General features: G+C 39.1%; 1 protein-coding gene across 1 annotated transcript; it reads left to right on the top strand.

Moving 5' to 3' along the window:
* The first annotated feature begins 244 nt into the window (after positions 1 to 244).
* LOC139145623 (mediator of RNA polymerase II transcription subunit 19-like) lies at positions 245 to 12,915 on the top strand. Its single transcript, XM_070716896.1, has 6 exons — positions 245 to 445; positions 1,981 to 2,103; positions 5,166 to 5,299; positions 7,282 to 7,384; positions 8,069 to 8,175; positions 11,726 to 12,915. The coding sequence occupies exons 1-6, from the start codon at positions 286 to 288 to the stop codon at positions 11,795 to 11,797; spliced, it is 699 nt and encodes a 232-aa protein (XP_070572997.1). The 5' UTR covers positions 245 to 285; the 3' UTR covers positions 11,798 to 12,915.
* The last annotated feature ends 1,165 nt before the right edge of the window (positions 12,916 to 14,080 follow it).

Raw genomic sequence — 14,080 nt, 5'->3', positions numbered from 1 at the left:
CATATTATCGAATGCCACTGACATCGCATTTAAGCATTTTTGCAGAGCGCCACCTATCGACTATATACATGATGTCATGTCCGATAGATTAATTCATCATTAAAGGTTTCTCTCTTCTCCGAAAGTATCATCGTCAGCTATTAACAAAAAACAGTTGTCAATCGATAGGGTTTTACTCAGTGCTCCATCTCCTTCGTAACCTCAAATCTACTTTGATAGCTCGTAAACCATGACCTGGGAAGAGCCTTATGGGATATATGTCCTCAAAATCAAAATGGCGGCAGTATGGAGGGGATGAAAAGACCTGATCTGCAAACTCAAGCACTGGGCGTCAGATCACCGAAATTCCAGACCGTAATGCGACAGAAGTCACCTCTTCCATCAAAGTCTTCTTATTCATCGTCAGAAGATCCAGAACCTTTCTATTTAATGAGAGATATGTCCGGTACGTTCGACTCGGCCAACATATTTCGTTGTTTGCTCTTGTACCGTTACTACACACTGTCATTTGAACCCAGTTGTTGTTGTTCGATCACAGCCGTAAGTTCCGGCCGTGAACTGGGGACAAGTATAGGTGTTGTTGTTTACTTATATAGGACATGTACCGGCGAAAATTTTGACCACAGTCTCGAACTGCAAACGTACTGGTTCCACCAGCACACAATGCATAAAGGCCAGTTTACTGAAACGAAACTGACCCACTTTGTGACTTTGTCGAACGAAGCCCTACTCAATGCTACAGTTTGCCAATTGAAAAGGTACATGTAGTCTAAGAGAAACAGGAGTTCAAGTTGGTCCTCATTGAACATAGAGTAAAGTAACCGATGGTTGGTCCGTTGTATATTGTCCCATACGTCGTTCATTAAGTCAAATCAGGCTGATGGAAAACGTCAAAGACGGTGGAGCCGGTATTTCCACGATCGATCAGGATACACATGTGATGTAGTACGACCATTCTATTTCAAAACCTTATCCTTGAAATACGGTATAACATATGTAGCGTCACGTTGATTTTGTTGCAGGCACATTTTAACCAAAGCCAGAGATCAAATTAACATTTTGTGACATCATTGCTACAATTTGCTTAATAAGTTAATTTAATAATCTGGTTGTGCCGGTAAATCCACATGTGGCACAGGGGCTTTCCTTATACCTAATCACTAGGGGCAGTTTGATGTGTTGTGTCTGCTTCATTTATAGCAGTCTTTCTGCAATTGTTTCAGTTATGACCGTACAGTTTGACTGGTAAATTCTGAGAGAAAAGAGCAAATTTTTGTGTTTCCAAACCCATTTGTTTGAAATTTTGCACACACTTCTGGGGAAAAAGGCAACAAGACTGTGGGAATATTAGGGTTTTATGACACATGTGGTGTTGTTACGTAACATAAGTTCACTGCGCACCTATTTACTTAAGCTTTAAATAGCATATAATCTGAGATATCATCATAGAATTTTGCATCATTATCTCCTATACAATAGAGTACAAATATGTCAATTTCCTGAACAAGGAGCACAAACTGCACTGTAGGGAATGCACTCTGTTGAAAATATACAAGACAAACAGAGGCATGTACTGGTGTGTGTGCGTATGTATGTATATATATATATATATATATATATATATATATATATATATATATATATATATATATATATATATATATATATATATATATATGTGTGTGTTGTATATATATATATATATATATATATATATATATATATATATATATATATATATATATATATATATATAGTTAGTACCATTTGTATTGATCAGGAAAGTATAAAAGCAGTGTTCACAAGATAAGATTTTAGGATTTAGACAGCTTGTCCTCAAACACTTACCATACTACTAGTATGAATTCAATGACCAGGAATTCGTTATGCAACTTATGTAAAGAGCACAGTGCCTGTGAAATGTTTACTCATAAGAAATGTCTTTTTTCTTATCATTTTTATCCTCTATTTCCATGTCAGGGTCAGGAGAAATTACGGGTGAGACCAATCTGGTCAGTTATCATGGCTTAGAACAGTCCTACAATAAATTCTGTAGCAAAAAGGTGAAGGAACAGTTGAGTGCCTTTCTTCCAAACCTGCCAGGTAAGTCCAATGCTATTGAAATAAATTGCATCAAGGAGTAGCAATCATAGGTCTGTAAATACAGTGCAGTGTTTTCAATCGGATTCAAACTCAGAATGTATGGCACCCAGTCACCTAGTGGAGAAGCCACAGACAAAACTGCTTGGCCAAATCCCAATTTCAAAACAAAGAGTGGTTCTTCAATAACTTAGCTTTAATAGTTGTTACAAATTTTTCTTACTGCAACCCTTCCACACATTGTCGAGTTTAGGGGCACTCAAGCTCAAACGCTCACTGATCACACATTGCACACAAACTTTATCGAAGTAATGAATACATCACTTAAACTGGGCGAAAGACAAGAGTTAACAAGAGTGACATATAAGTTGTTTCCTATCTTATGTTGACATATGCATCTATTTGTTTGATTTTCAGTAGCAGCAGAATCCTCATTGTGATTTTAATACACGCAAAACGAATTGGGTTTTTAACACAACCCACATGCCACACCCCCAAACTCCCCCCCCCCCCATTACATTTCTTTTGCATCTGCTTTTGTGGTTGATGGCCCTTAAGTACACATATGAATTGATCTTTTCATGAAATTCGGCCACTGTTTGACATCTAGCAAGATGGGAGCAAGCATTTGTGATATTTCAAGGACATTTTATATGGCAAAATCAATTTAGTTTGAAATCAGATATACGATCCATATCCTTTACAGCAATGAATGTCTTCCATTGATGAATATCAACATTGTGTCAATGATGCTTTGCCAGCTCTGAACTATCAGTCCTTTTATGTAGATGTGTAATTTAAAAATTCAAATACTTTTGTCTGATTTGACAATAGAGATATCTAGTGAATTTATCATTCATATCATGCAATCTTTGTATATTGTCTAGTCCAAACAATAGTTTAATCCATGCATGATGAGCCTTTATGATCAGTTTCTGTAGATATGTTAGGGTTCAACAAAACAAACGGTACAGAGACAGTAGCTTCAACTTTTCATAGCATTTTCATCACTTTTACTCATAACACAAATACACAATTTTCTTATAATTCTCTATTAAGGCAGTATTTTCCTCAAAAGTGAAAGACTTAAACTTTTGTTCAAACTTTCCACGGTGAAACTTTCGACCAGTCTTTTAGAGAATCAAGAATAAAAATCTGGGGTCACTGTGCAAACTTTGGAACTATAGAAACAAATTTAGCAAATCTTTACGGTTATCTGAAATTCAAAATGGTTGCCATCCCTGTGTGTTAACTCTATGGGGAGAAATGAAATTGTTGATTTTTGAAAATTCAGATGGTGAAAATTTTTCTTGCTCCAAGAGCTTGAAAATGAGCCCCCACAGTAAAAATTTTAAGAGTCAAAATATCTGTTTCTGAGGCACATTCTACATAAGTTTATTGAAATCATTTTGCATTTTTTTCTTTTCCAAAGCAATATACATGTAATGTGTATGACATTTGCAAGGTTATCGTTGAGAAATGAATTCTTGTCCAGACTAAAATTCTGTTGTCAACAGTAACATTGGGTATTACAAACATGCAGACACTGTCGATATGTCGAGCTTAACGACCAAGGTTTTCAAAATGGCTTTTGTAGCAGAACAAGTAACTTTTTACAAACTGGAAAAATATTGAAAAAAATGCCCAAATTGCTTCAACTGAGGGGAGCTGTAAACTTATTTGATTATTCTCCATTGTATGATTATTGATACAAACACAGCTGCAATTATTCCTGCTAATATTTTCATTGAAAATCCACTGTTTGTGTGTCATGAAGTATGTACAGTGTTTTACGAAGAATCCAAGTCATTGTACAGTCAGTGTTACAAAACAAGTGATTAAATTAATGATAAACCATAAACTGGGCAAAACAATCTTGCCCTAGGTAATTCAGAGATCAAGTCATTTTCTGAAATCGGTCGCCTTTTAAATTTGACATACTGTTACCTAGTAATTTTGATGTTGGATAACTTCCATAGCAAAGAGTAAAGCTGTTATAAATGTCAAGTATATCTGTCAAATGCAGAATTCCTCAGTTCACTCATACAGCAACGCCTGATAGGTATTACATGTGACATTTAGCCCCATGTGTTATATCACAGGGGACCCTACCAATGTCATTTTAATAAATCCAGTGGTATTGCATTGCCATCTATTCAAGGGCAAAGCTCTTTGGAAATCGCAGTTCTTCATTCCATTCCTGAAAAAACACAGTTTCTGGTTTCACATAAAACGACACTGTATGAAAGTACAAATGGTGGAAAATTTGGTCCGGAAAACAAAGTTATCCACTTTGCCAGTTGTCATTTCTGTGGTGTGGAAGTAGAATGTGCCTCAGGGAACATATATTCAGGCTCTCAAATTTTTCATGATAAGGAAAGTTGTCTCTGGCTTAGTTTGAAAAAATTGAAAATGTAATTTTTTCTCCATAGAGTTATTTAATTTCATGAACACATGGATTTCAGCCATTTTGAATTTCAAATATTGATAAATTTTAGGCAATTTGTTTCTTTATTACCATGTTTGAAGTCTTTCAGTTTTGAGGCACATACCACCTTAATATTGTTGACATGGTTGATTCTGTATCAATGTTGTCTAACTTGTAGTCTCCTCTGACCTTCTCAGATAAAATGTCTGTATCATGAGTTTTCCTGCCTTGAAACTGAAAAAGAATGTTTAGTATTTGTATAATATTGATAATGTTCTTTCTACTTTATAGGAAAATATCTGCTTCCTGTAACCTAACTTCCCGTTTATCAAAGATACAAATTAAAAACAGTTTTTCTACCTATAGGTCAGATTTGCAGCAACTTTTGCAAAGCATTTCACTTCTCTTTGGGTCGTACATCCCCAAAATAAAAAAATAGTTCCTGATTTACCTTCTCTATAACCTGAATCCATGTTGTTCTGTATAAATGAAAATATGAGAAAATTCCAAATAGACTGTTTAAATTCCAAGTGCTTCAGCACAGAGAGGACAAATTGGATTAATGATACATGTATCAGGGATATCAAGTTCCCTGACATGATGAAATTTAAATTTTTTGCCTGTCATTTTCTTTCAGGTATGATAGACACTGTGGGCAGCCAAGACAACAGTAGTTTAAGATCATTGATTGAAAAACAACCCATCCTTGGCAAGGAGTTCATTCCATTATCAGGACCATCACTGGCTGGATTCAGATTACACCCTGGACCAGTAAGTCACTCTGTAGTTTGCAAACACATGGTCATTATTTTCATGGCCAATGAAATAAAACAGTGTCATTTGTTGAGGGCGCTTTATATTTGTGAGGGCCTGCTCTTAGAATTGTCCCAACAACTCACTGCTATGGAGACAATATACTGTGAAATCTAACACCTGTGAGATGTTTCCCTGCCTAGTTACATGTATCTTGTTATATCTGTTATCTACTATAAAGTGTCCTGAAGGATAAGCATTCTTGTTGCCAGTCAGCTGTTGAAAGAAATATACCCCACCCACTGTATCTATATGTAGACTGATGTGTTCTCTGTCAGTCTTGGTGGCAATATTTCCACATTTCTGGTTTGGCCTTTTTAGGGAACAGAATTGATAAGTTGAAGTGTGTCAATTTAGTAATGAGGCAGTTTCACTGCTGCCACAGTGTTCACTGTGGTCATTCAGCTTTTAAAAGTATTGCATTTGTGTGTAATGTTCCACAAACATTCTGACCAGCCAGACTGGAGTTTGCTGTTAATCACCAATTTGATGCATGGGAGGTTAGGGAAGAGAAACAGTAAATGGTTTTCAAATCTAGTATTTCAGTTTGCTTCGGCCTGTTTTATGGACTAACCGCCAAGAGTACATGTTACCTGAATGTTATCCTTCCCCTTTTACATACCACCTCGAAGGCTTGACATAAACGTTTTTCGGTGGTAGTCCGTGTGGATAACTTTCCCAAGAAAAGATTTCGGTGTCCAATTTGACACCAACCTCAGCATATGGCTAGCAATATGCCATATGGCTAAATTTTGAATTACATAATTAGCCGTTTGAGTGCCAAAGTCAAATTTTGTCACCTTTATAAAAATTACACCATTTTTTTCTAATTTTTGCAATAATTTTTTCTAAATTTTTGCAAATATTTTTATAACAAACTATAGCCAATGAAATTTGATGTCCATTTGGTCCAAAATCATCCAAAAAATTACAGAAAAACTCATAAAAATTGGTAAAATGTTGCACTAAAATTTTGGTAGGAAAAATTACAGCACTCAAAAATGGTTAATATTTCTGAAAATCGTGGCTCATCTAGTTCCAATGTCATTCAGACAGTGAGGCAACATAGTGACAGTTCATGAAAGTGCCTTCATGCTGGAGTGTTGTATAAATGTGTCTTTAAAATAAGTTCATGTTCCCTTTATGTTAGCTAAAACTCTCCACAGAATAAAAAGAAGACATGAGACAAAAAATAGGTCATACTCCATATTCTTTTGTTTCAATCATTCTGACTGAACAAAGAATGAATAAATAAATAAATTACAACGTGAATAAATTACATATGGTGATCAATTGATCATTATTGTTCAAATGTCACCAGGTTTGTACATGATCACTGTTTGGAAATAGTCTGCCAGCCATCTTGGAGCCAACACACTCTGCGGTTCATTCCATGACACATGTGAATAAGTGGTAGTCCCATGAGACAACCATTTCCAGAAATAAGTCCAAATGCAAGGTTTGGTTGTCCGCCAACCAGTAGCCCTGCATAAGCTTAAAGCATTGGTAGACATACTTTTGTGTACACACTTGTAGGATGGGGACTTTATTTCAACCTGGATCACAATGAAAGTTTCAATTGTTTGTTGAGAAAGTATACATTATATGGAGCAGTAGACATTTGTCATCATCATACCACGGTTACTCTACCCCCCAAGTTTGAACCAGCTTTACTCGACCTCATAGGGTGCATATAAAGCTTGGTCCTAGGACAGTAAGCCCGCTGGATTTCTATCATCTGGACAAGATACCCTAACTTTCTTTTCAGCCCTAGCCCCAACTGATTGGTCGGAAATCTTCACAGGTTAACAATCTTGACACTGCAAAGCTATACCTGGCTTTGAACAAATTTACTGTGTACTGTTTGTTGTGTGGATTTTAGTCATAGTGACATTACAACAGATAACAAAAACTGTCTGCTATCTTCCATCCTTTGCCAGATACCAGAGCAATACAGACTTATGCACCAGCAACCACAGAAAAGAAAACACAAACATAAAAAACCCAAAAAGGAGCACAGAAGTGAACCCATAGAAAATCCAGGTAAGATAATAATTTCTTCTACCTAGGTAGCCTGCTACAACTGAAATGGAGAAATAAAAATTGAAAAAAATATTAAAGGAAATTTTAAAGTAATTTGTGAATATCATAATTTTACAGAGGAACATCAGGGGTCAGAATAAGTATTTGAAAATGTCATCAGTCAACTTCCAAATGTCATACTTTTAATTTGATACAGTAGGCTCTTGATGTCCCCATACCTCAGGACATTCCTTATATCAAAATCATCAGCATTTTATTGTCATATTTTAAAACTTAAAATAACATAATACAATTCAAATCCTGCAGAGTACAATGACAATGTGGAGCAAGGAATATAGCCATCTTGTGTCAATGTGCAGCACTTTTGGACTTTTGTTTCAGAGAGTGGGAGCGATCTGAACAAATCTCATCTTATGGTAAAAAATAAAGTTGTGGTGGCTGGAGTTTAGTGCGCCCTCTAGAGGTGTATAATGTTTGTCTTGCATAAGAATCCTCGTGACTTTTGACACAAGTTTGTTCTGATCACAAGTATCCATAGCAGTCTGATGCATACAAATATTCTTACATAACATCGACCAAAAAGAATGTGGAAAGCTTTTACGGTATGTAGGTGTAAAAAGACTCAATACTGCATTGAGATTATTCAAATTGACTTGATCACCAATGCTTCTTTCCTTGTCTCAGTGGCAAGCACAGTCGTTGATGCAAGCCATGACAAGAAACACAAAAAGCCGAAGAAACACGAAGATGGTGAGAAACGAAAGAAAAAGAAAGACAAGAAAAAGAAAAAGGTAAGTGATAAATTTCTCCTCCCTTTATTCGCAAGAATAGCCTCATAACAAATTCTTCTATTCTGTCTTGATACCAAAGCTTTGCTACAGATACTGTGAAAGCCTGTAGTTTTTTACATCCCATCGTTATTGTCAGTGTGACTGGAGCTTACAGGTGTAGCTTATTTAAAAGTTAAACATGTGCATCACATCACAAAGACCAGTGTAATTGATGGGGGTAGTTAGCAGGTAATGTTTAATGGGCTCCCCTTGGTATATCAATGCAATCAGGCTAGGCTAGGGGACAGCAGAAATGGTAATGCGATTTCGATGCAGTCAGGCTAGGGGACAGCAGAAATGGTAATGCGATTTCGATGCAGTCAGGCTAGGGGACAGCAGAAATGGTAATGCGATTTCGATGCAGTCAGGCTAGGGGACAGCGGAAATGGTACTGCGATTTCGATGCAGTCAGGCTAGGGGACAGCGGAAATGGTAATGCGATTTCGATGCAGTCAGGCTAGGGGACAGCAGAAATGGTACTGCGATTTCGATGCAGTCAGGCTAGGGGACAGCAGAAATGGTACTGCCATTTCAATGCAGTCAGGCTAGGGGACAGCAGAAATGGTACTGCGATTTCGATGCAGTCAGGCTAGGGGACAGCAGAAATGGTAATGCGATTTCGATGCAGTCAGGCTAGGGGACAGCAGAAATGGTACTGCGATTTTGATGCAGTCAGGCTAGGGGACAGCAGAAATGGTACTGCCATTTCAATGCAGTCAGGCTAGGGGACAGCAGAAGGTACTACCATTTCGATGCAGTCAGGCTAGGGGACAGCAGAAAGGGTACTGCGATTTCGATGCAGTCAGGCTAGGGGACAGCGGAAATGGTACTGCGATTTCGATGCAGTCAGGCTAGGGGACAGCGGAAATGGTAATGCGATTTCGATGCAGTCAGGCTAGGGAACAGCAGAAATGGTAATGCGATTTCGATGCAGTCAGGCTAGGGGACAGCGGAAATGGTACTGCGATTTTGATGCAGTCAGGCTAGGGGACAGCAGAAATGGTAATGCGATTTCGATGCAGTCAGGCTAGGGGACAGCAGAAATGGTACTGCGATTTCGATGCAGTCAGGCTAGGGGACAGCAGAAATGGTACTGCGATTTCGATGCAGTCAGGCTAGGGGACAGCAGAAATGGTACTGCGATTTCGATGCAGTCAGGCTAGGGGACAGCAGAAATGGTACTGCCATTTCAATGCAGTCAGGCTAGGGGACAGCAGAAATGGTACTACCATTTCGATGCAGTCAGGGTAGGGGACAGCAGAAATGGTAATGCGATTTCGATGCAGTCAGGCTAGGGGACAGCGGAAATGGTACTGCGATTTCGATGCAGTCAGGCTAGGGGACAGCAGAAATGGTAATGCGATTTCGATGCAGTCAGGCTAGGGGACAGCGGAAATGGTAATGTGATTTCGATGCAGTCAGGCTAGGGGACAGCGGAAATGGTACTGCGATTTCGATGCAGTCAGGCTAGGGGACAGCAGAAATGGTAATGCGATTTCGATGCAGTCAGGCTTGGGGACAGCAGAAATGGTAATGCGATTTCGATGCAGTCAGGCTAGGGGACAGCAGAAATGGTACTGCGATTTTGATGCAGTCAGGCTAGGGGACAGCAGAAATGGTACTGCGATTTCGATGCAGTCAGGCTAGGGGACAGCAGAAATGGTACTGCGATTTCGATGCAGTCAGGCTAGGGGACAGCAGAAATGGTACTGCCATTTCAATGCAGTCAGGCTAGGGGACAGCAGAAATGGTACTACCATTTCGATGCAGTCAGGCTAGGGGACAGCAGAAATGGTAATGCGATTTCGATGCAGTCAGGCTAGGGGACAGCGGAAATGGTACTGCGATTTCGATGCAGTCAGGCTAGGGGACAGCAGAAATGGTAATGCGATTTCGATGCAGTCAGGCTAGGGGACAGCAGAAATGGTAATGCGATTTCGATGCAGTCAGGCTAGGGGACAGCGGAAATGGTACTGCGATTTCGATGCAGTCAGGCTAGGGGACAGCAGAAATGGTAATGCGATTTCGATGCAGTCAGGCTAGGGGACAGCAGAAATGGTAATCGATTTCGATGCAGTCAGGCTAGGGGACAGCAGAAAGGTAATGCGATTTTGATGCAGTCAGGCTAGGGGACAGCGGAAATGGTACTGCGATTTCGATGCAGTCAGGCTAGGGGACAGCGGAAATGGTAATGCGATTTCGATGCAGTCAGGCTAGGGAACAGCAGAAATGGTACTGCGATTTCGATGCAGTCAGGCTAGGGGACAGCGGAAATGGTAATGCGATTTCGATGCAGTCAGGCTAGGGAACAGCAGAAATGGTAATGCGATTTCGATGCAGTCAGGCTAGGGGACAGCGGAAATGGTACTGCGATTTTGATGCAGTCAGGCTAGGGGACAGCGGAAATGGTAATGCGATTTCGATGCAGTCAGGCTAGGGACAGCAGAAATGGTACTGCGATTTCGATGCAGTCAGGCTAGGGGACAGCGGAAATGGTACTGCGATTTCGATGCAGTCAGGCTAGGGGACAGCGGAAATGGTACTGCGATTTCGATGCAGTCAGGCTAGGGGACAGCAGAAATGGTAATGCGATTTCGATGCAGTCAGGCTAGGGGACAGCAGAAAAGGTAATGCGATTTTGATGCAGTCAGGCTAGGGGACAGCGGAAATGGTACTGCGATTTCGATGCAGTCAGGCTAGGGGACAGCGGAAATGGTAATGCGATTTCGATGCAGTCAGGCTAGGGGACAGCAGAAATGGTACTGCGATTTCGATGCAGTCAGGCTAGGGGACAGCAGAAATGGTACTGTGATTTCGATGCAGTCAGGCTAGGGGACAGCAGAAATGGTACTGCGATTTCGATGCAGACAGGCTAGGGGACAGCAGAAATGGTACTGCGATTTCGATGCAGTCAGGCTAGGGGACAGCAGAAATGGTACTGCGATTTCGATGCAGTCAGGCTAGGGGACAGCAGAAATGGTACTGCGATTTTGATGCAGTCAGGCTAGGGGACAGCAGAAATGGTACTGCGATTTCGATGCAGTCAGGCTAGGGGACAGCAGAAATGGTACTGCGATTTCGATGCAGTCAGGCTACGGGACAGCAGAAATGGTACTACGATTCCCAAATCATTTATCAGCGTTCCCCAATCTTGGTGAAAAACACTGCTTTCAAAGTTCATGATCATGTAAAGTTAAAGACTCACTGACAGTATATCAAGCAATCAGTGAATAAATCGAATGCATGGAACTTACTGAAATATCTTGGGGATGGGGGCTATATTAGACTTAAACAGTATTTGCAACAGCCGTATTTGAGTTGCAACTCAAAAAATTATTGAGTTGTGAAAAGTAAGTCATGCGATCATTGCCAATGTTTGAAAAATGTTCTGTTTACATAAATTGTGAAAAGATATTGCTAACAGGGCTTTCATTTATCATTGGAAACAAAAACATACCAGTTTGCAGTCTGTTGATAATTTGGACACATTTGCAAAATTCTATTTTTACAGTCTCGTCACAGTCCGGAACATCAAGGTATCAGCGGAATACAGGAGGCCAACGGACCAGGAAGACCATCTTAGCCAACACTTTATTACTATTTTTAAATAACATTTTGTACATAAAAAAGATTTTCATATTTATTGCCATCTGCAATGAGTCAGTGACAGAAGTATATTATACACACGTGAAGAATATCGCTTTATATTTGGATGTGTAGATAATATAAAATTTAGACACGATACCTTCAGTAGTGTCTCTGATGGGAATGTCCCAAATGCAGGATTCAGCCGAAGTGTTGATGTTTATTGGGATGGAACGATAGATGTAGAGGGGTAGCCGGAACTAGAAAAAATGGGTGCTGTATAGGTGTAGTAGTTATTGTAGGAGAACTGTTACATATTTTGCAGTATTGTCCATCAAATTTGCCGTCATGAAAGAAATCATTCCATTATTCTACTGTTACTAGATGCCAGCTTTCAAGTAGTACAATTGGGGGTTTAGTTTCATGGTTTTGTCTTTTTGAATGCTTCCAGACCTTCTGCTCAGCGATTAAAGGTGATATCAAATTCATAGAAAGGTAAAAGAAGGTAGAAGCTGTATTTGAAAATCAAAAGAATTTGATCAATGCATAGCTACTAGTAGGCCACAAGGGCTATTTCTGTTGTCTCTGTTAATATTACGTTGTAGCAACATTGTGCAGTGTGACCAGCATCTGACAAAAGAGGTAACATTTTTGTTTGATTTAGCGCAAGACTACTTTACAACGCCATTTTGAATGCAATATTTACTGCATCTGAAACACACATAGTAATAATGATAGCCAATCCAGGATTTTTTTATCATGGAATTATCCCTGTTGGTATGCATCCTTGATCAGAGCACTACCCATCCATCCATCCATAGTTTGTGTGATGCTGCATTAAGTTACCATAAGATTTGACATCTGGAACAATGCAGACAACATAACCAGTGACCACTTTATACTGTGTAGGCAACTGTTAAAAAACCTAGACCCTCAAAAGTTCTGGAAACATGGATACTCTTTACACACTGTTGCTGGGCAAAAATTTTCCCCTTTGATATAAATGATATTGATATAAGTTGCACCCATGCACATTGACAAGTTATCTTCAGGCAGTACTTAACAATTTTAAAGTAAGGGAAAGTAAACCCACATTCAGTTTATTCTCAGTATTTGGCCTCAGGAATTAAATTTTTGGCCAATCAGTGCATGTATGGTCTGTCTATTTGAAGGACTGTGTGTGCACTGACTAGCCAAAAATGGCTGTGGTGTATGTACATCGTATATTACTGCCATGATGCGTGTACATAAGAGAGCAACATGTTAGGCATATCCTAGTGAGATTATACTCATAAGGTACAAGACTGACAAATTCTGTGAATTCTGCTTTATGTCTGGTAGACTGGATAATCTGTCACTTGAGGGCGCTCTTTACACTGTGAGTTCAATTTTATCAAGGAGTGTCTTTGAGTGGCTGATCTGGCAGTGGAAATGTAGCAAAATTAGATCTAATTAGACATAGGTAGTGTAGTATGTTGTCATGGAGAAATTGAGAGTTGTATCTAATTGGCAACTGCCATCAGTTGTTTTGAGGAAGTATGCCCTTTCCGCTATCTTTGATCCGACAGGGAGTGGTTGCTGGGAATCAACACTACACAAAAGCTCATGGTTTTACATCACCTTTTAGGATAATTTTTTTGTAAAACGCCGGTATGAAAATGTAACTTATTGCAACAATCAGAGTAGAAAGCAAACAATGACAGATGACAACAGTAGGCAGATAGGTTTGAGTGATTTTGGTGCAGAGTTTGTGCTGATCTCACAGATTTGTTGCTTCTCTCAATGAATGAACATTTTGGGATCATCTTGTGGAAAGTGAATAATACATTTCTTTCAAGAATAAATATTTAGTTTCTTTAGCATACATTGTACCATGTGATCAGCAAGCTTGAACTTTTTTTGTCTTGTACATTTTTTTTAACCATGACATCACTTTATATCATTGAGCTGACTTCAAGTTCAGGGGTTACAACACATATAGCATAAGATGTCATATTTATCAGGAAGCAAACATTTTTTGTCTGAAATTTACCAAGTTTGGAACATTTATTTAGTTTTCACCTCATAAATCTTAGCAAATTTACATGTGTGCTTTATTCTCGCCACAATTACAACTAGAAATTATAGTGCGTGTTGTTTTTCTTAAAATTGCAACATATCCAGACATGTCAATTGCTATAAATCTTCAATTTTGCAAAAAATTTATTTTTGCAATTTTGGTTTATTTGTGTTTGCTGAATTTTTTATATGGCTGTAATATTTGAGGCTGAATAATTCAGTA

This window comes from Ptychodera flava, chromosome 12, assembly GCF_041260155.1.
Source record: "Ptychodera flava strain L36383 chromosome 12, AS_Pfla_20210202, whole genome shotgun sequence".
In the NCBI taxonomy this organism is placed as follows: Eukaryota; Metazoa; Hemichordata; class Enteropneusta; family Ptychoderidae; genus Ptychodera; species Ptychodera flava.
The sequence above is the reverse complement of the archived record's forward strand: the minus strand, read 5'-3'. Positions and strand labels throughout refer to the sequence as shown.

Bases quoted from the DNA above. Each gene is read 5' to 3' on its own strand.
- LOC139145623 (XM_070716896.1), top strand. From the start codon at position 286: ATGGAGGGGATGAAAAGACCTGATCTGCAAACTCAAGCACTGGGCGTC. The intron at 446-1,980 runs GTACGTTCGACT...TTTCCATGTCAG, and splicing joins TTTAATGAGAGATATGTCCG to GGTCAGGAGAAATTACGGGT. The intron at 2,104-5,165 runs GTAAGTCCAATG...ATTTTCTTTCAG, and splicing joins CTTTCTTCCAAACCTGCCAG to GTATGATAGACACTGTGGGC.